Source organism: Uloborus diversus, chromosome 6, assembly GCF_026930045.1.
Source record: "Uloborus diversus isolate 005 chromosome 6, Udiv.v.3.1, whole genome shotgun sequence".
NCBI lineage: Eukaryota > Metazoa > Arthropoda > Arachnida > Araneae > Uloboridae > Uloborus > Uloborus diversus.
Genome location: NC_072736.1, coordinates 27,782,180 through 27,803,110, shown reverse-complemented (window position 1 = coordinate 27,803,110; position 20,931 = coordinate 27,782,180). Strand labels below are relative to the sequence as shown.

Genomic DNA, 20,931 nt, shown 5'->3' with positions numbered 1-20,931 from the left:
TTTATTTACAGTAAAAATTATATTGTATTAAATAAAGTATGTTGACATTCATTATTCTGAAATTTTTCCTAAAATCGACTGGAAAACCTGGAAATGTCAAGGAATTTCATTCTTGAACTTCTGTGGCAACCCTGATACAAATACAAATATGACGACCAGCAACAGGCTGTGAGCCCAGCTAAGCTAATCCTAGTCAGTTTATAAGTCCCCAATGAAGATCAATGACCCTCTTAAAGCCATCCACCCCCTTGTTCATTACCACTTCTTTCGGTAAGCTGTTCCTAGTGCCCATGACACTACTAAAGACGTAAATTTTCCTAATTTCCAGATAAGCCTAAGATATTCCAATATTTGTATATTCCGTAAAACTACCAATGTAAACTAGATTTTTCTGTTTTTGCCAATTTAGAAAATAAGCATATTGCCAAGTACCTGAAATAGGAATGTAATTTTGCTTTACCCTTGTACCTTTGCTTTTATAGTATATTTAAGCCTGCTGTTTTTTCATGGGTGTGATTCTTCAGACTTATGTCTGAATTTCAGACTTTTCTTCTCTCTCTCTCTCTCTCTTTTTTTTTTTTTTTTGAAAAACATCTTTTTTAGTCATCATAAAACCTTTGACTTCTACCCCCCTCTTTTGTTAAGCCTATTTATATAGACCTAAAACTCACTCAGCAAGACAGGTTTTCTCTTATTGCTCTAAATTCCTTTTCCACTCTAAATTTCATTTTGATTGGAATCTTTAGAGAGGAATTACTGTTCATTTATAAAATGATGATGAATTACTTGGTATTTTTGTACTAAAATTATTTTATGTGCCAGACATGTAATCTATTACTGATTTTATATTTATAAAGTACATAGGTTAGGTACTCTTTGTAGTGTATAGATGAATGTAGTGTAGTTTTTAAAACATGTTTTCCTTCCATTTTTGGTACAAAGTACTATTTTGCACTGTTTAATCTTTGGAAATGTTGAGTTTTATTCATATTTTCAGATTTTATGTTTATATCATGCTTTTATGCCTGATTGCTTGAACAATGGTAACACTTTAGCTACAGCAAAGCTCGTATGTCTAGGGTTTGAAACCAAAACACCTTATACCCATCAAAAAGTCACATTGTTCTTATTTTGTTGATTGTGGTCCTTAAAATGACAAATTTTGTCAGACATTACATCACTTATCTGTGCACTGAACGTTCTTCTTTTTCGCTTAGTACAGTGGTTCCCAGCCTTTTTCCCCTGTAAAACACTTTTAACCATAACTCAAAAGAAATTGGCCAACTCCTTGTGTAGTAACCTTTATTTTGTTATGTTGTTTTTAGTTTTGGTTCAGATTGCAGTAATTTTCTTTTAAGTGAAAATTTAAAGAAATGAATGATTTTTTTAAAAATTAAAATGAAGTGCCAATTTTTCATTTAAATTGATTGTTTCCTGATTGAAGTGAGTTGATGCTCATTATTATTAAAAAAGAATAAACTTTGTTGATTGAAATTGATACTTCAAGAATGTTTTGATTAAAGAAAAGTGCACCTAATATGTCTTTGTTATCTAATTTCTTATTTTTGAAATGTTCAAGTCATAACAATAACTGCTTTCAGTTTGCAAAACTGTAAAAATGAAATGGCCTCTTCTAACACAAGTTGGGGGCCAAGTGCCAACTCTAGACATCAGACTATATTAAAATTAAATATGCTTACTTGCATATTAATCCTGTACTGACACTACATTTTAAACCTTTACACTCAATATTAAATGTTTAGGCCATTTTAGGAAACTTTTTCTGTGTCCATTCCAGGTTTATTGCTGCCTGGGCATTCTCTCCATTGCCCACCAGTTGCATCATGTCAATGCAGACCTCCTCGGTTGGTGGTTGTGTGAGAGACAGCTGCCCTCTGGTGGATTAAATGGTAATTTTAAATTTAAATTTTGATGCTGTTTTTTTATTTTATTTGAAAAGGTGCATATAACTCAGATAATGTATTTTATAGTAGAGTTTGCATTTTTTTGGCAAAAGCCAAAAAACCTGATTTTTTTAAAATCAGAAATTTAAATTGGATTTTTTAAATAAATTTTAAAACATATTTAAAGTATTTCAAACATTAAATAGGTATGTATTTTTTTTTTTTTTTTTTTTTTTTAAGGCATGGTATTTTAGAGTTTGTAAATAAATGATGTCACTTTTTCATTATTTTTAAGTAAGGTGAAGTGTGTCACACTTCACCTTGTCACATGCCACACTATTTTTAATAAACATACTGTAACAAAAATAGGTATTATGTCACAATTCTATTTGGTAGTGAGACATTTCCAAATAAGTATTAAGCAAAACTTTACACCAAATTGTGTATTAAACAGATTATTACAGAAATGTAAAATGTACAGTGCATCTAATGATTTGGGAAGGGACAGTAATATGTGGTTTCCACTCAGAGCACTTACAAGTAGTGCTCAGTGTCACAGGCCAACTTGAATAAAACTTTGCATATCGGTAGAACGCTCAAAAATGTTGAGCACGCATTTTTTTCATTGCAACACACACACACTTTTAACAGTTTAAAATTTACCCCTAAATACTGGATAAGGATATTTATTAGAGTGTACAATATATTCTTTTATTTTAAATTTTAATTACAAAAATTTAAATAAAGGTTGAAATTTTGAAAAACTAAACACACTGAAGTTGACGTGTTTCAGGATTTTTCTAAAAATACTATTTATAGTTATCATCCATCCCCTTGCAATCTTACACGGTAGATGGGTTCCTATGAGCAATTCCATGTCAGATAAATCATCTCACCATATCCGATTTCAATAAAATTTGGCATGAAGGACATATATGACAAGATAAGTAATCCTACCAATTTTAAGATTTCAATTTTGAAAATTTTGTTCAAAATATAAGCCTATAAAAAAACTCAAACTGTGCAAAAAAAATGAAAAGTGTGTTCTTACAAATGGCCGTAACTTCTTTCCTAATTATAGTAGAATGAAAATTCAAACACCATTGTAAAACTTAAAAAATATAGCTTTCTATCGATATATTAAATGACTTTCCTGCAATAGATTTAAGTTTCAAGGTCATTTTCCACCATGGAATAATATTGCAAAAGATGGTTTACCCCTATTAATAGTATTTCCAGAAAAATTCTGAAACATGTCAACTTTATTTCATTGAGTTTTTTCAAATTTTTAATCATTTGAATTTTTGTAATCAAAATTTAAACTAAAAGAATTTATTGTACCCTCTAACATCCCAATCCTCTAATTTTTTAGGAAAAATTTTCTCCCAGTTAAAAGTGTTTATTGTCGATAAAAAAAAAATTGGTGCTCAGTATTTTTGAGTGTACTGCCGATGTGCAAAGATTTACTCAAATCGACATGTAACTCTTGGTTAGGCTTACTTGTTAGTGGGATATGGGATTTCAAATCAAATCACTTCCCATCTTGTCTGTACTTTATAACCCAAACCTATATCATTTTTTGATTAATGAATAAAATATTTTTTAAAAAAAGTGTTCATTAAATAATACTGTTGAATTATTAATTTTCTTTTACGTTGAAAGTCGTTAAACATTCCACAAGTTTTCTGGGGAAATCCATTAATTTTGAATTTTTTCTTCTGCAGGCCGTCCAGAAAAACTTCCAGATGTGTGTTACTCTTGGTGGGTACTGTCCTCTTTGAAAATCATTGGTAGGCTACACTGGATAGATAAGGTGAGTATTTCTTATTCTTTTTCTTTTCATAAATTATGTACATTTGCCTTTTGGCTCCCTTTCAAGGAAGATAGATGCTAAGTTGTTGGAACTCCAGTTGCGTTGATGTGATGGAAATTTTCCAAGTTTAATGCTTTGCTCTTTATAAGAAAAAAATGTGTTTTGCTCTTCAAATACTTCTCAGAGGGAGGCAATAACTTTGATCCAAATAAAAAAATGTTTGGAACAGTTTTGTAAAAAATTGCCAATTACGCTTGAGCCATAATCAGAAAAAGTCTGGTTGCAAAATTATACTTGCCAACTTTTACGGATTATGCGTAAAATTTATGCAATTTAATTGTTTGTATGCTTGTACGCTTTAGTTCAGATTTTTTGCACATTTCAAAATCCGTATCTGCCCCTGTGAAATTCTCCCATTTTTGTTTGTTGTATGAGTTTATGACATGGATATCACTAGTTTTGTGCTTATCATTATTTTAATGTTTCTTATATTATATTCCATAACAGAAGTAGCTCTAGACTAGCAATTATGAATAGTAGCCACTGGCTGGCTACCAGAGTCAGAAAAAATGGTAGCCACTTATAAAAATGTTGGGAAAAGTTGTTGAATTAAGTACATTGGGGTTCATTCTGTGCCTGTACTCTCCTGCTCCAATAATACACTTGGTCATGTGCATGATTTTTTTTAAAATTTCCAATGGCAAAGTTTACAAGACCATTACAGCCGATGAACAAATAAAACAAAAGAAAAAAGAACAACAAAACACTCAGAAAACAAATACAAAAATAAACAGCTTCAGTAAAAAGTCTATGAAACCAAACGGCTCCTCGCCTCCCAGTAGCGGTCTACTAGAGTTCACTGTCTTAACGCCATGCAATAGGGGAGGTGGTCCCTATCCAAAATTCGTGTGCATGATAGATACTACCATTTTCAGGGGAGCTTATCACAGATTATAAGCCGCTGCTTATTATCTAAAGTTTTTTTTTTTAATACCAAGGTATTTTTGCTACCTGCTGAGTATAATCTAACAAATAAAGAACAAATCCAAAAATCCTCCTGCGATTTCTACTACCAGGAAAATGGTTGCCACTTTAGCGGCTAGGATTTCGTTTTTTTGGCCGCTATTTTCAATGTAAAGATCGCCCATTGGCGACTGCGGACCGCCAATCTTTTAGAGCTTTAATATCAGAGGTTTTGCACAATCGCCATTTTACCACATTCTCTTAGGAATTTCAATCCAGTTGCATCCAAGTTTGAATGAAGCTAGAGTCTTTTTATCTTTCTAAAAGTTGATGAAAAACATTTCAGATGACAATGGTGTATCAAAATTAAGAAGTTCAGATAGTAAAATTGTGCAAAATCCATAAAATATTGCCTGTTACTTAAATTCTAGATTTCTTCATTACTTTAAAACTTAAAATGTTGGTGACTGTATCAGTTTGTTTAAATTTTAAATTTATTTGCTTATCAACCTTTTGCACTCTTATTTTTATATCATTCCTAATTTTCTTAATTGCCTTAGTTTCTAACTATAAGTGCTTGAATTTTATCATCAATTTCTTATTCTTCAATTTATGATATAAACTTTTTTTTTTTTTTTTTTGCTAAAACATCATATTAAACATTATTCTACATAAACCATTAGAAAATTAAGCTTTTTGCTTCTAAATTTTGTCTATAAATAGAATTTGTTAGGTTTTAAATGGAACTTTAATTAGATTCTTCTGCAGTTTTTTGAATTTCTTTTTATAACACAACTAGCTCTTACATAAGAAAGCTTTTATGTAATAGAGTTATTTGCAATTTCTTTGTGTAAGATTTTTTTTATAGGCATTCGAGCAAAAAATATCAAATATTCATTTATTTCAACTAATTAATATTTATATTTAGGCATTACTAAAACTACAGTAAATACAAATTAGTTAGATTAGACTCATTAAGCTTTGCACACTTTTGTAGTTTAAGCCTCTTTCAGAATAGTTTTTACAGTTTTAGACAGTAAAGACCATTAATCCTGTTCAAAACCAGTTTTGGATGTCCAAAACCCAACCCTGATTATCAGTCATGAGCACAGCTTCTTAACATATATAATCTTCCTTTATTTATTTATTCATTTTTTTTAAATCAAAATCACTTGTTACAGAATTTTATCACTAATTTCTGTGTGCATTACCATAAATTGTTCTAAACCTAAAAGGAGCATGGCATTTTAAAATATATTTTGTAAGACTTTAAATGGTTCATATTTATCAAGTTTTATAGCAACTGACCTCATTTCAAACTTTCTGTTATAGGTTACTATGCACTTTAACTATTCTTATTTAAACACTTTGTGTTTACCAATAACGTTTGTGAATGAAAACCACCTGATATTGATTCATCCATTTTAGGTTAAACTAGCAAGGTTTATTTTGGCAGCCCAAGATGAAGAAACTGGAGGATTTGCAGACAGGCCTGGTGACATGGTGAGATTTTACAGTGTAGACATCAAAACTGTACAGTATAACTTCTATGATTAGCCACATCTACCGTATTTTCGGGAATAAACGCCGCGGTGCATACAAGAAGAAATGCAAAAAAATTGCCAGTGCGGCGCATACAATGGGTGTGGCGGATACATTCTTTTTTTTTCCAAGTATAAAAAAATCCAAGTTTTTAAGAAATGTTGAAAATAGATGGCAGCACATCGTCCTGCTGCCGACAGGTAGCACAACATAACGATTAACAAAAAAAAAAAAAAAAAAACGCAAGTCAAGTCACTTCAAAGTACGGCAGTGTTTCAATATTCTTTCTGACATAAAACAACGTTTTTTGATGTTTGCAATTTTCTATTTAGCTTCTGATTTCTGGAAAAATAACTATGTTAATATATAAACGCTTTTAATAATGATTAATTGATTTCAAACGCCAAAATATTTAGTAAAAATGACTTTTTTAAAATTGAGTCGGCGAAAAAATATACTTCGACATAATTCTATATGTTTCAACAACCTTATCCGTAAGTGTTCGATATTCGAACATTGACCTATATCGTTTCTACGTCAATCGATATTTTTGTGCTACTTGGGATAGAGAGTTTGACATTGGCTAGTAGGGTCCGCATCCCTTGCTCTGGATAACCAACGAATGTCTCCTCCCAAGGTAAGAAAATTATATTTACAGTAAAGTATATGTAGTTTCGTTAATTAAATTTTTTTTTTACATTTGTATTTCATTCCGACTTTCTTAACTACTAACTGTGCTTTTAAGTTGTGTAATTTTGGGTTCGGCGCTAATGGCGGGTGGGGCGCATATAATAAAAAGTTTTTTTCCTTGATAATATATTTCGATGCGGCGCTTACTCCTGAAAATACGGTATATAGCAATTGATTCCTTTAGCAACCGTATTTTTAAATTAATTTTAATTTTTAATGAATGTTTGCTATTTGAATCAGTTTGATAAGCTTTTTTTTTAAATTCTTCCTTAAAATATGAACAAAAATTTTGAATGGCAGATAATTCCACAGGAATGAAAACTGTCTGAATGATTTTAAGAGAAAGGAATAACTCTTGATCAAAAAGGTGCTTTGTTGCATGATTTTCTTTTCATTTAAGTCTCTCTTATCTTGGTACAAACACAATATATTGTACACACATGCCCTTAAATGCACACAATAGACATAAGTATTTATCATAAAATAATTGCTACTTTTTGCTTAAATTTAGTTTTTTTTTTTTTGCCTGATTGCTGCTACACTCACAAGTTATCAATTAACTTATTTCAAAACTGTTAATTATGTTCATTTTTGTGACTAAGAATAAGCAACACTATTATTATGAAAGTATTCTTTTAATTTCTTGCAAAATTGACTTTTTCTGTCCTGATTCCGTATTTTCTCTGATTGCTTTATTGTATTTTTATTCATGTACTCTTTTTATTTATGGTACTGATAAAAGGAAGGCAATATTATTTTTTTTTTAAATTCCTTTTTTTTTTTCACTGTTGGCCCTTCATTCATATAGCTTAGTTAGAACCTAGAACCTGGAGTACTAAGAACTAAAAGCAGGTTTTTAAAAGCAAGCCAACTGAAAAAGAGTCCGTACGGCGATCCGCTCAAGAGAAATGAATACACTCATATCTTTAATAAATAAATGACAATTTATTAAACAAAATACAAGTGTAAATAGGAAATAACATGTGTAAATAGAATAAACTTATATTTCAAAGCAAGTGACAAAAAAAAAAAAAACAAAAAAAAACCCTCCTTTTAAAGTTCTCAAAAAAAAAAAAAAAAAAAAAAAACAGTTCAAAATATCATAAAAGTCCTAAACCAGTCCAATACATAAGTAATCGCCAAACCACAGGAAAAGTCCTGGTAGAAAACCTAAATTTCATACCACAAGTTAATCCACACAACAGGCTGGCACTAAAACACAAAGGTCACATCCGCTTGTCGGAAAAACTGAACAGTTGAAGAAAAATGCATTCCCATCAGGGACAGCACACATACTTGCTTCTCATAGTAGACCAGTTGGATATAATTTGAGGTTAATGGCCTACAGCTAAGCTGAAAATTAGGCAACTCATTTCCAACTAAAAATTTGAGGGAGTGGTCTGCCCGAAGAAAATAAAACATGAATCATTCTTTACACTGAAAAACATTTATTTAACATATATAAAAATGATTACAATACAATAATTTGGTCCTCCGAAGAAAAATTAAAAAAAAGATCTTACAATAAGTCCATGCAGGTATCAAAAGTCCTGTCGATGTTCCATAGTGACTCCTCACAGGTAGATGGACGGCATAGCAATTTCCACCAGAATTGCAGGCTGGTCAGTTCACACCATATGAGCAAAGTTCACCACATCAGGGAAAAAATATCGAAGATGGACACGATCCTCTTTCCTCGGAGACCAAACGACCCACATCAGGGAAAAATATCGAAGATGGACACGATCCTTTCCCTCGGAGACCAAACGTCCCACATAGATTCAATTATAACTTTTCACTTTTATAGACGTCATAGCAGCACGCGCTTTCCAAACTGGAGACATCAGCAGTGAATCATTCAGAAAAGATCAGACCTCACCTGAGAGGCCAGTAGCAAAAAAAAACTTATGATGACATGGACGAACACATTTACAAACACCAACAACACAAGACGAGGAGACAAGTAAAAGAAAAGTAGCGATCGAGCTACGGCAGGTCAGAGTATTTATAGCCAGATCCGACCTTGCACGTAACAATGTGACGTTACATTATTTGCATATTGCAAGAACAACACAACTCGGAAAACACACAGCTTGCAGGTTGCACAATTCTTATTTAATTTGACATTCAGCACTTAATACCTCAACATGGTTTCCTCATGTGATCGACATGTGCTCTGTCGGAAGTTTACCGACGTCTGCCGAATGACGGCAACCAATCATAGCGTGCATATTTTTCCGAACATTTCCGATTCAAACTCGGACATTTGAGTGTTGGTAGCAGGTGGATGGGATTTCCCGCGCAAGGTTTTTCTCCCGGAATGGCAAAAGGTAAGTTACAAAATGTTTTTTTTTTTAAACAATATTGGTGAAATCCTTCAAGAAACAAAAATAAAGGCATTTAGCCCAACAAGACCACTCCTTATATGATATTCCAGGTACCATTCCATCTGCTGAAGAACCCGTTCATGCAGACATCCAGTTCGGCCAGACATGCGGATCCGATTAGTACATCGAAGACTCTCCGAATGCACCTACGGCTACTTCCATATTGTCCAGTCTGGACTTTCAAATGGTCCTGATATGTCTAATTCAAGCACTTTAACATTTCAACTAACTCTTAAAAATTTGACTTCCAAAGTACTTAAAATAAAGGTTTAAAACCCCTGCTCATGTAGCAGTGCACCAAAATATTTCCTTACATTTCTTAAATTTATAATTCCACTTCTTCAATGTGGAAAAAAAAATAAGAGCAGGAAGCTCCCCGGTGCAATCTCAGCACCAAAAACAACCAACAAACTGCAGCTGCGGTACAGATGAAAAGAGTGATAACTAGAGAAAAACCAGACCTTTTATGGTCACCGTTAAAACCTACGTAACTCCATGACACACAGCTTAATTTGCATGATCTGAAAAAAAAAAAAAAAACATCTCAACTCAGATCTTTAATTGTGAAAACATTTTAAACTATTTTTCACATCAGCATCATCAACCTGTTACTCAACACTTATGCTGTGACGTCATACGGCTTCCGCCTTTAAACATGCGAGTTACAGTTGGTTCTCTAGACACAGAGGGTTAAACATTCGCGAATGCTGGTTTAGGAGAGTGGAATAATTTACCAAGTTAGATACAAAACAAGTTCTATAATTTAAAAGTACTTCCTAGCTTTCTAGGAATTTCTCCAAGAACTAAAATGGTGGCATTTTTCTAACATTCACTTCTATGCAAGTTAAAAATTACCAGCTATATTTTAGCAATTAAGTGGCTTAGTTTTTTCTTGTTTCTTTTAAAGCAGGGCTGTTCAACTGCAAAGAGCCCACGGGTCAGAATTCCGGTCACTGACCACCTGGCGGTTAGAACCAAAAGGGCAATATCTAAGCATATAAAAATGTGAAGAATTTCCGAAATATGAACTAACTAAAACAAAGCTCACTGAAAAAACTGTGCGCTTTATTTATTTAATTAAATAGTACACATACACACACACCCACACACACAAAAAAAAAGCTCTCTACTATGTTTCAGTGTGCAAGAAGTGGAGTTTCCAAATATTTAAATGACTTAAATTCATGTTTGCTCCGGGAAGCCTTCATTCAAAATTTTCATCATGATTAATATTGCTGTTGTAAGGCAATGGAATTTTGTAACAATGGGTTTTATGCACTGCTTGACAATTGCTAAGGAACAAGTGATTTATGCAAATTTGTGCCTCAACCAGCTGTATCAGAACGTGCCATCTCCCGATTAAAGAAGGCCTCTGAAGTTCGAAATGTTTTGCAAAAGCAAGCCGGGGGTTGTGGTAGGAACACCACACCCTCGGAGGATCTCTATGTGGCCCTCGTGGCAAAAAGGAACAGAAATTTTGCTCCTGGACAGATAGCTGCATATCTTACAACCAGGGCTGCAGAGTCGGAAGGAAAATGGCCGACTCCGACCCCGACTCCAACTCCTGGATTTTGAAACGCCAGATTCCGACTCTGGATTAAAAAAAGTTTTTTTTAATTGTATTTTTTTCAGTTCCCTCTCTCCCTTCAGGGGAAGGGGGGAAACCTCTAAACAGAGATTGAAATATTATTTCTTTTTTATGAAAATTTCGCATTTTGTTTTTTATTGTAAACCCAAGACACATACAACGTTAGAAATTCAATTCAAAAATCAAATTTTCCAATAGTTACGAGTTTCAAAGTGAGATGACTTAAAAATCCCTTTAAAAAATTGAAAAGGATTAGCTGTAATTTTCCTCCCCCCCCCCCTTTTAATGTTTAACAAATAGATATTGATCAAATCGTGTGCTTTCAATTTTTGAAAGCTATAACTTGAGAGAAAGAAAGCTTTTTTTTAAAGTCCAAGTTCTTGAGAGGGGGTGGTTTGGCCCGGGTGACATCCATCTGGTAGATGACACCCAAAGTTAATTTCAGAGTTTATAAAAAATATAAATACAGTGAAACCTGTGTAAGTTGACCACTTGCGGAGCACTACTTTTGTGGTCAACTCAAGCAGGTGGTCAGCTTACAGAGGTTGATTTATATGATAAGGGCTAATTCCGTGCCTGAAAAAAGCGGTCAACTTAAGACAGGTGGTCAACTTACAAGGGTAGTCAACTTCACAGGTTTTACTGTACTTCAATTCTGAAAATTTTCCCGAATATATTTTAAATTATGTTTCATCAATAAAATTTCAGCAAAAATAGGGCACATATACTTCAGGAGCTAGTTTTACACAAAATGCGGCTGTATAGAAATTTGTACGAATAGCTTTTACTATACCTATATTTCTTCTTCGCTAAATTTTTAATTTAAATTTTATTGGCTGCTTTAGAATTAACCTTTCCTATGAAGCCTATGAATTGAATAAGCCTATGAATTAACCTATGAAGATTTTAAGATTAACTAATTATTGAGTGTTGTAATTAAGAAATTATTTACACCTATTTATTCCATACTTTTTAGTGAGAACCAAGCGAGTGAAAGAAGTGAGAAATCGTCTTAATAAAGAAAAAAGAAAAAAAAAAACATATATTTCATCGCATCTTTTGGATTCATGCTTTCGCGCCAGAGCTTAGTTGAATTTGCCGATCACCCTCAAAAGTTTCCACCTGGGCTACAGGCCTCGATTTACTAAATTGTTACGTTCCTTTTACTATTTTATAACTGAGATCTAACCCAAAACACTATATTTCTATTTTTATTTGAAAGTGATTACTTGAAAATGTTAGGCAACAAAACCGTTTGCTGACAGTTGCTATTAGTTAATTCAAAAAGCCAGCAAACTGAGGGACGGCTACAGAAAGTTCGGTAAGCACTCAAGCTAGCTGATTGCCATAATGGCAGTTATTTTCTCATTAGTAGCTTTTTATACATGTTTTGTTGCCTAACATTTCAATTGGTAGTCAGTTTTTAAAAACAGAAGCCCGGAGTCGGAGTCGGCATGTTTTCTAACGACTCCGACTTTTTTACCTCAAAATCAGTCCGACTCCGACTCCACAGCCCTGCTTACAACCACTACCGGTACGCATGTTTCTGCAAGAACTATCTCACGCCGAGTAAATAATGTTGGTTTGTATTCACAGAAGCCGTTGCATCCAAGTTCAACCACGCCATCGTCCAGAAAGATTACGCTGGTGTAAGGAACATGTTGGTTGGGATCGTCAAAATTGGTCTAAAGTTATGTTCTCTGACGAATCTCGTTTTAGTGTGACAAGTCATTCTGGTCACCAACTACTGTGGAGAGAGCGTGGAACATGTTATGCAAAAAATTTGTTTGTGTACATGATCGGTACGGCCCAGGCGTGATGGTGTGCACAGGCATCATGAACAATGGCAGAACACCGCTTCACATTTTTGAACAAGAAAGCGTTACGTCGCAAATGTATTGCAGAGAAGTTATGCTGGACCATCTTCGTCTTTTTAGGTTTGCGTTAGGTCCAGATTTTTTCTTTACGGACGACGATACACGGCCACACAGGGGCCTTGAAGTGTCAGACACATTGCAAAGTGAAAACATTCTCAGTATGCATTGGCCTGCTTACTTTCCAGACTTAAATCCAATTGAACTTGCCTGGGAAGCTCTTGGCAGATGTTTTGCGCGAAGAACCGTCCCTCCCTGAACAGTACAAGAACTCAAATCCGCCTTGAGAGAGGAGTGGGGAAACATCCCCCAAGTACTCTCAATAATTAGTGAAGAGTATGAAAAACAGATGTAAAATGTGCATTAGTGTCCCTGGTAATCATACATCATATTAAGGTACTCATGTCTCTATCATTCTGACCTAGATCATTTTTTGTAGTTGTTTGAAAATCATCTAAGTAGGATTATTATTTTATTTTAAAGTTTTTATTTCATTAATGCAGTAATATTTGTATTATTTTGTACTTATAATAAAGGCACATCCTCCCTACTAACTATATACTTCGTTCTGTTTCTTTAATAATTATCTATTCTTAACTATTCCAAAAAATGTAATTGTTCCTTAGCAATTATCAAGCAGTGTATTTAATCATTTAATGGGGAAATTATATGAAATTTACTGTTTTCCATCATAACTTTTTTAAACTAAGTTTTTTAGAAATAAATTATAGCCTATGTTGCTTCCTGATAATGTAGCTATCTGTGGTGAAGAAATGGTTCAAGTCGGTCTAGTAGTTTTGAAGTTTACTCCAGACATCCTTACATACAGAAGTAGCCATTTATGTATATAGATTACAAAGCTGAAAACTAATATAAAACACAAAAAATATACATTGTTTAAAAAGTTGTAGAAGAATAAGAGATTTTTTAAGAAAAAATAATGATACTTGTAAAAAAATTCTTAAATTTCATACTTTATCCAGCCGTAAATGCCTTAACTACAGATTCTCTCTTAAAGGACCTATCACAAACTTCTCTAACAAGATTCCAATAGTAATCCCGACCATATTAGAATTGAACTGTCCATGATATAGCCCTGCAATCGCAGAAATATCCTGGTGAAAGTGCTTCCCATGCTGGTCACTCACAGCCTCCCAGAAAATTTCAATAACATTGAATATCCTAGTTTTCTAAAACCTTTTAACAAGTTTTTAATTATTTTTTCATATTTAGGATTTCTATTATTTCCTAAGAATTGTGTCACAACATTTTAAAAATCAAGTCATACTGTTTTTCCTTAATTCCTTAGCTAGCTTCAAAATTTTGGTCCTTCATAAGCTTTCTTTGTGGGTCAATGAAAATACCCTCCTTAATTCTAGCATAAGTGAGTGATGGGAACTGTTCCTGCAAATATTGAAATCTACACCCTTTTTTATACACTGCTTTAGCAAAATTTTTCATTAATTCCAACTTTATGTGTGAAGGTGGGAGAATATTTTCTTTTTATCAATTAGAGGGGATTTTTGTTTTCACGACAATTATATTATTTGTGCTCTGGTCATTTCTTTTTGATGTAATGTTTATATTTCACCCTGCTGTGCCACATGCACAGAAAATAACAGTATTTTGTCTAACAAGGTTGCAGACCAATGAGAATGGCAATTACTTTAAAAACTGTACATATGCTCCAATTGTAATGTGAGTAGTCAACTTCATGAAGCAATTTCTTCATATTTTCGTAAGATTCTTTCAATATCCAAAAATAAGCTATGGGAACCATGACAGGGCTTTTCAAAAAACACCGAAAGACAACTTCAACTACCATGATCTTGCGTGGAACCGAAATGATATGGAATGCCTAGCGCCGCCTGCTCAAGGTCGCAAAACATAAAACATATCCAAGTGAATTCGGTTTCTACTCTCTTGCTACATACTCGATTGCTGTAATGAGTAAAAAAATATGTCTATGGATCAAATGCATCTGAAAGAAAAATGTAGTAAACTTATGATTACTATAAGATAGCCTATATAATCCAAAACATAGAAATAAAATTTCTTAAAAATGGAGGGTGATTGAAGAATTTTGCAAATATATTCTTTTTCAGCACCTTGAAATTTATAAGAAACACCCAAAGTACATTGAGAACAGAAAATTCGTTAATATTTGTTTTTCAGTGTTATATGTATGACGTGTGACATCAAAGAAACGCATAAAAATCTAAAAACATTTTTGTAGAAATGCTGAATGTGTATGATTTTGACTATTTATATATAAATTCAAAACAAATGTTTTTAGTATTGAAAATTTAAAAACTGCTATTTAAAAATAATGACTTGATCTTCTGCCCCCCCCCGCCCCCCCCCCCCCCCACATTTGCTTATGGCAGCTGTTGATTCTATAGTTGGGTCACAATAGTTAATTAGTCACGATAGTTAAAAATAAGTGGAAATATGTAATGAAAGTTGAAAAAAAATCTTAATAATAACAAAAATTTTAATTTTTAAAATGAGCCAAAAATAACGGAGAAAAAAGAATAAAAAAGAATGCTCTTATGAAATGGCAAAACATAGTGATTTACCATGACTAAACTAATGAAAAAATTTGGGTTACCAAGTTGCAGAACAGTTTCAAACAAGTTTCGAGTCCCCCAGAACAAAAGAAATTGGGCAAAGAATTGCACTATTCCCTGTGTCTTTAAAGGGATTTTCCGTTCATTTCCCTTTTTTACGGGGGTGGAAATAGAGTCAAGAGGTCCAACAAAATGGTGTAAGAAGGGGCAAAAAGTTTTAGATAGGTTTTTTGTGCTTCTCAGGACTTACATTTTCTAACACCCCCAGCTCTAGAATAAAAGTGACAGTAGATAAGCTTCTTTGAATCATTCCTAATCCCCTTATGGAGGATGTGAAAAGTTTTTGGAAACATTCCTCGACGAACACGAATTCAAGACAATAAACTTTTTTTTCCCGCAAAAATTACATTTGACTTGGAGAAATATTCGACATAACAAGATTTTGATTAAAAACTCTTCAACATAAGAATGAAAAATAACATTGGATAAATGCGCAAAATCAAGGTGGAAAATATTTTTTCGGCATATCAAGGTTTTCAAGATATCGAAATTATACTGTATATTAGTGTGGATCGAAAAAAATGAAATTTCGAATCTTAATTTGGAATACTCACCAAAAGCTGTGCATGTGTAAGAACAATACACATTTAAAATATTATCAAGTTTGAACAACTCCTTGAGGGTCCTACCAAGGCTTGAAGTTCTCCAAAAATAGAGAAAAAGGTTAAATTTCCAAAAATTTTATGAAAATAATAAGGTTTAAATATTTGTTATAATACCATTAAAATGTTTCCTTTTAACACGCTTTTCATGTATCTTCAAAATTATTTACATTCTTTGTAGCATTAGGTTCGCACACAAGTTCGTAAAATTTCGTGAAATTTCCAAAAACTGACTTTTTTTAAGCCTTTCTGCACATTGCAATATTTTTTCTTTAAAAGTCCATTTTTTTTTTTTTTTGCAATGACTGCAGAATGCAATTTTAAATGAAAATGAAATTTTACTTTATTATATTAACAGCCCAGCACCTACGACAAGGAGCGTTATTGCTTCAAACTGGACCAGTGGTAAATTGTTGCACCTGTCTAGCAATTTACCTATTGGTCCTGCAAAAATTCACATGGACCAGCAATTTCACCATCAAGTAATGTGAACAGGTGACGCAAAGGCTGCTAGTATGCAGTTTGCACATTAACCATGGGACAGGATGTCCAATTTTACTCTCTATGGCCGCAATTGCACCGTTCTTTTTTTGGTATTGGCGGCTGTGCCATCACAGCCAAAAGCTAAAAGATCCTTAAGGTTTAAACAAATTTTCAGTTCAAAAATCACATTGCTGTCGTGATATGTTTTCCCGTTCCAGAAGTTGGCGTCACATGACCCAAAAAAAGAGAATTTGATTTTTCAACCACGGATTCCTCGCTTATAGTTCTTCTATGGTATCTGTGTCCAATAATTTCTTTTTGCCATAGTTTTGTCTTTTCCGCTATCAAAAAATGTACTTTTCAAACCCTTTCACTTCCAGTTTGTAGGTTTTGAAGAGAAGCACGTACTTCTCGTCTGTGACACCTGTGTCGCTGTCTTTGAATTTTATTCCTATCAGCCACTTTAGAGCGATAATTATTTGACACAGTACCAAAATCCTGTAATGTTTCTGAAGCAATTGCTGCAGCACATTGCACATCTGTCAGAAATGCCGTACTGGTAGCACACTCTTGATAGCGTTAGCAGAGAAAGCCTCATTTGTTCCACTTTTGAAGTGACATCAACACCAAAAAATTTTGATGGCTCTGTTGGCGGGAATATAGCCGTTGCAAATTTTTCATCTTCTGGCATTGAAATAAAACTTTGCTGTTCCTCATCAGTGTTATTACAGCATCTCGTTACGTAAGTGAAAATCTGAAAAAATTATTGATCCTGTCATTCAACGAAATGCCTATTTTTGCCACCCGGAAAATATTCTCTTAACAGTGATCACTGATGAACGAAGTACATCAGAGAACTGGCTTTGTGAAGATTTTGAAGGCCAGACAATTGGCTTCTGTTCATGAAGAAATAAGAGAATTCTATAATTCAAGGATTAACTGTAATGCATCAGACTACTCTGATGTTATCAACCGGCAAGAATGTGCAATAACTGCCACCCCTCTCCTATTTTATCTGGCATATCAAATGAAAGTCTTTCAACAATAGATTGAAAATACCAATTTTGCGTTCGTTTAGTTCTTCCGTCACACTCAGGTGGTAGAACACTGTGCTAATATGGTGACTGAAGCTTCTTTGTTTGTGATTAGTCAATCGGCAAGAGATGGCTTCATAAGAGCAAAAATCAAATCTCGAAGTATCATGTCATTGTTTGAATCAAAAAATGATTTCAAAGAGGTTTCATGAATGGATGTGACGAACTAACTATTTTCTGTGGCTTTAACTAACTGATACTTTTCAAGTCCCTCATTTTGTGAAATATTGATGCTTATATGTCAGAGCGACTGTGTGTGAGTAAATATACATTCTTTGTAACCAATGCACTTCTCTCTATGTTTTTTAGTCAATACAACTAAATCATTTTGATAGTTTACTTCTAATGTAAAATGAGTAATAAATTTATACTTAATACATGTGGCTCGACAGATGGAAAAGGTGGAATGGAACTCGAAATGCAGCCACCTGTTTTTAGTGGATGCTGGGCTGTTAATGTAATGAAGTTTAACTTCTCTTCTGATTAAAACTGCATTCTGTACAGGCGTTGTAAAAAAGAAAACTGGACTTTAAAAGAAGAAATATTGCAATGTGCAAAAAAGTAAAAAAAAGTCAGTTTTTGGTTAATTTCGCGAAATTTAATGGCTTATGTGCAAACTTAATAGTGCAAAGACTGTAAATAATTGTGAAGATACATGAAAAGAATGTTCAAAGGAAGCATTTTAACCGTATTATAACAAAAATTTTAAACACTAGTATTTTCATAAAAATTTTGGAAAATCCACCTTTTTTCTATTTTTGGAGAAATTCAAGCCTTGGTAGGACTCTCAAAGAGTTGTTCAAACTTGATAATATTTTACATGTGTGTTGTACTTACACATGCACAGCTTTTGGCAGGTATTCCAAATTAAGATTCAAAACTTCCTTTTTTTTTCGATCCACCCTACTGTATATTTTATGAGTATTGATAATTTTACTACTTTGATGACCTGTTAAAAATTATAGAAAAACCAATGTTTAAAACACAAGTTTACAGATTAGTGAAGTAAAATTACTATACTGTCCGTTTCCTAAAGCTAAGACTAGCACTCGGGATAGATTCCATTTTAAAAAGGTGCTCCCCCTTTTAAAAAGCTTGAAGATGGGGGTTTTCCGCTCGCACTTGCTATCTCTGTTTTTTTCAACGTTACTTTGAAAGAACTGCTGAACACGTTATTTTGCACCTTTTACTTCTGGGTTTCTCTCCCTATTTTGATAAAACAAGAGCAGACCTTATGCATGCGCAAATTGGCGGCAGCTAAGGAAAACAGACAGTATTTATGTGATGGGTAAGCTTGTTTTCGAGGACAAGTTTTCTCAAACTGTGTTATCATTGAAAAGGCATTGATGTTCTTAGTGTGAGCTTTGAAAGCCAAATGCCATAGCAATATGTTTTTCAGATTTTATTTTCTGACAGCTATTTATTTATTTATTTTTTTTTTTTTTGTGTCTTAATCAAAATATTCTGGTAACAACTGGGTGCCCCCCTTTACAAGTACTCCACACCTCACAATTTGGCAACCACTACCTTAAAACTTCAAACTGTTATTATTTTCCTCATACTTCATTTGTTTGATATCCAATAGGTGGATCCCTTCCACACCGTATTCGGAATTGCGGGACTTTCTTTGCTGGGAGAACGCAAGATTAAAGAAGTGAACCCGGTTTTCTGTATGGCTGAAGATGTGATTAAACGAACTGGACTGCAAGTGCAAATTTTGAAATTGTAGTTTTGTTACATCAATTAGTAATAAAATAATTGTATATATTTAAGTTATTATTGATAAAGTTTCAATTTTCTTCTTCATTTTTTTTTCTTACTATTGGTACCAAATGTAATAAAGGTGCTCAAATGATTAATACAAAAATATTTTTAAACAGCAGAATGTTAGCAAATGCAAAAGGATGCTGTTTCAACAAGTAACTAAATTTTAAAATTTTAAAACCCGCAAATGTAGAATTCAGAGGGAAAACTAAATCCTTTTAGCCTTCAGATGGTTTTGGCTCATAAATAAGATGATCAAGTGCCCTACCTTCTATCATTGCCTAGCTACCGCCATGTACCTTGGACTGTTTGGCAACAAACATTTAGCATCAGAAAAAAGTGTAAAATGCTTTTGAAACCTGCTTGGTAGGGCGTGATAAGACTTTCAAAACCACCATAGAGTTAAAGGCCTTATACTATTAAAAACCAATTACAAGTATTTTATTTGTTAACAAACACAAACTGGTAACAGATAAAAATTTCAAATCATTGTGTTTTTTTTTCCTTGTCGGCCAACAATGAATTCAGTTCACGTAAATAAAGGCTTAGCCGTATTTAAAAACATTTTATAATTCAAATTCTATATAAGATGGAAGTTCCAAACACATCGTATCAGATGCAGAAGAAATTACTATTTATTTTGAAACTAAATTTTTTAATTTTTAATGTTTCCACTGCAAAAGTAACGAAAAAACTTTCAGAGGTTTTAAATAACTATTTTCGTTAATTAATGTCATCCAAAGAGACAACCTAACTAAGAACACTCTCAATCAACTCTCCTTTCGAACAAAAAAAGAAATTTTCAAAATTGGTCTGCCCGTTTCAAAATCTCTAGAGTGCCACAGACAGATACACAGACACGTCTAACTTATAATCCCCTTCCTTTGTGTGTCGGGCATTAAAAAAGAAGAAATTTTCAATGGGAAAAATGGAGTCATTCTTTTTTTTAGTTTTATTTAATAGTCTAAGTAAATCATCAACAAGCTGTACCAAGGACAGGAAACTAGCCAGTTTTTACAATTTGCATGTATGTGTTTAATTACAAATATTTTCAGTTTGAACAGTTTAATTGCTGTTATTGGGGTTCTGGTATGTTACTGTTATAATATTTAGATTTGTATAACATAAAGTAAATTGTCTGTAAAAAATCCTTGAGAACTGTCTAACATATTGTTTAGACAACTGCTGAAATTGTTTCTGTTATTGGACTCTACTGGTGATCTTAAGGGGGATAGTACAATGGACCAGTGGTCTCACTGTGCATGCCCATTTCAAGCATCCTCTTTTTCACTTCATATACTTCATAATATGTAGATTTGTGTAACATAAAATAACATTTTCACAAGCTATGTAAATTGTCTGTAAAGAGGCATTATAAATACATGCATTAAAATAAAAGCTCATCCTCTGCTTGAAACTGGGAGAAAAGTAAGTTGATTTTTTTCCCACTTGTTCCTTGTGTTAAGTTTAAGGTAGCTTCTATTTTGATTTGAAAGATAATGGTCTGTATCTTGTACTCCAGGAAGTCCAATCTCAACTGTGGCATTAGTCCAAATCATCTAACGCATAAAATAAAGTAAAATGATCAGGTAAGATC

At 33.2% G+C, this 20,931-nt stretch overlaps 1 protein-coding gene across 1 annotated transcript in view; it reads left to right on the top strand.

Moving 5' to 3' along the window:
• The window catches only part of LOC129223875 (geranylgeranyl transferase type-2 subunit beta-like), a 29,999-nt gene extending 10,674 nt beyond the window's left edge, over positions 1-19,325 (top strand). The window contains exons 5-8 of the mRNA XM_054858245.1: positions 1,799-1,910; positions 3,629-3,717; positions 6,109-6,183; positions 19,156-19,325. Coding sequence (XP_054714220.1) covers positions 1,799-1,910; positions 3,629-3,717; positions 6,109-6,183; positions 19,156-19,299 — 420 coding nt within the window. The 3' untranslated portion in view covers positions 19,300-19,325. The remainder of the gene's footprint in view (positions 1-1,798; positions 1,911-3,628; positions 3,718-6,108; positions 6,184-19,155) is intronic.
• The last annotated feature ends 1,606 nt before the right edge of the window (positions 19,326-20,931 follow it).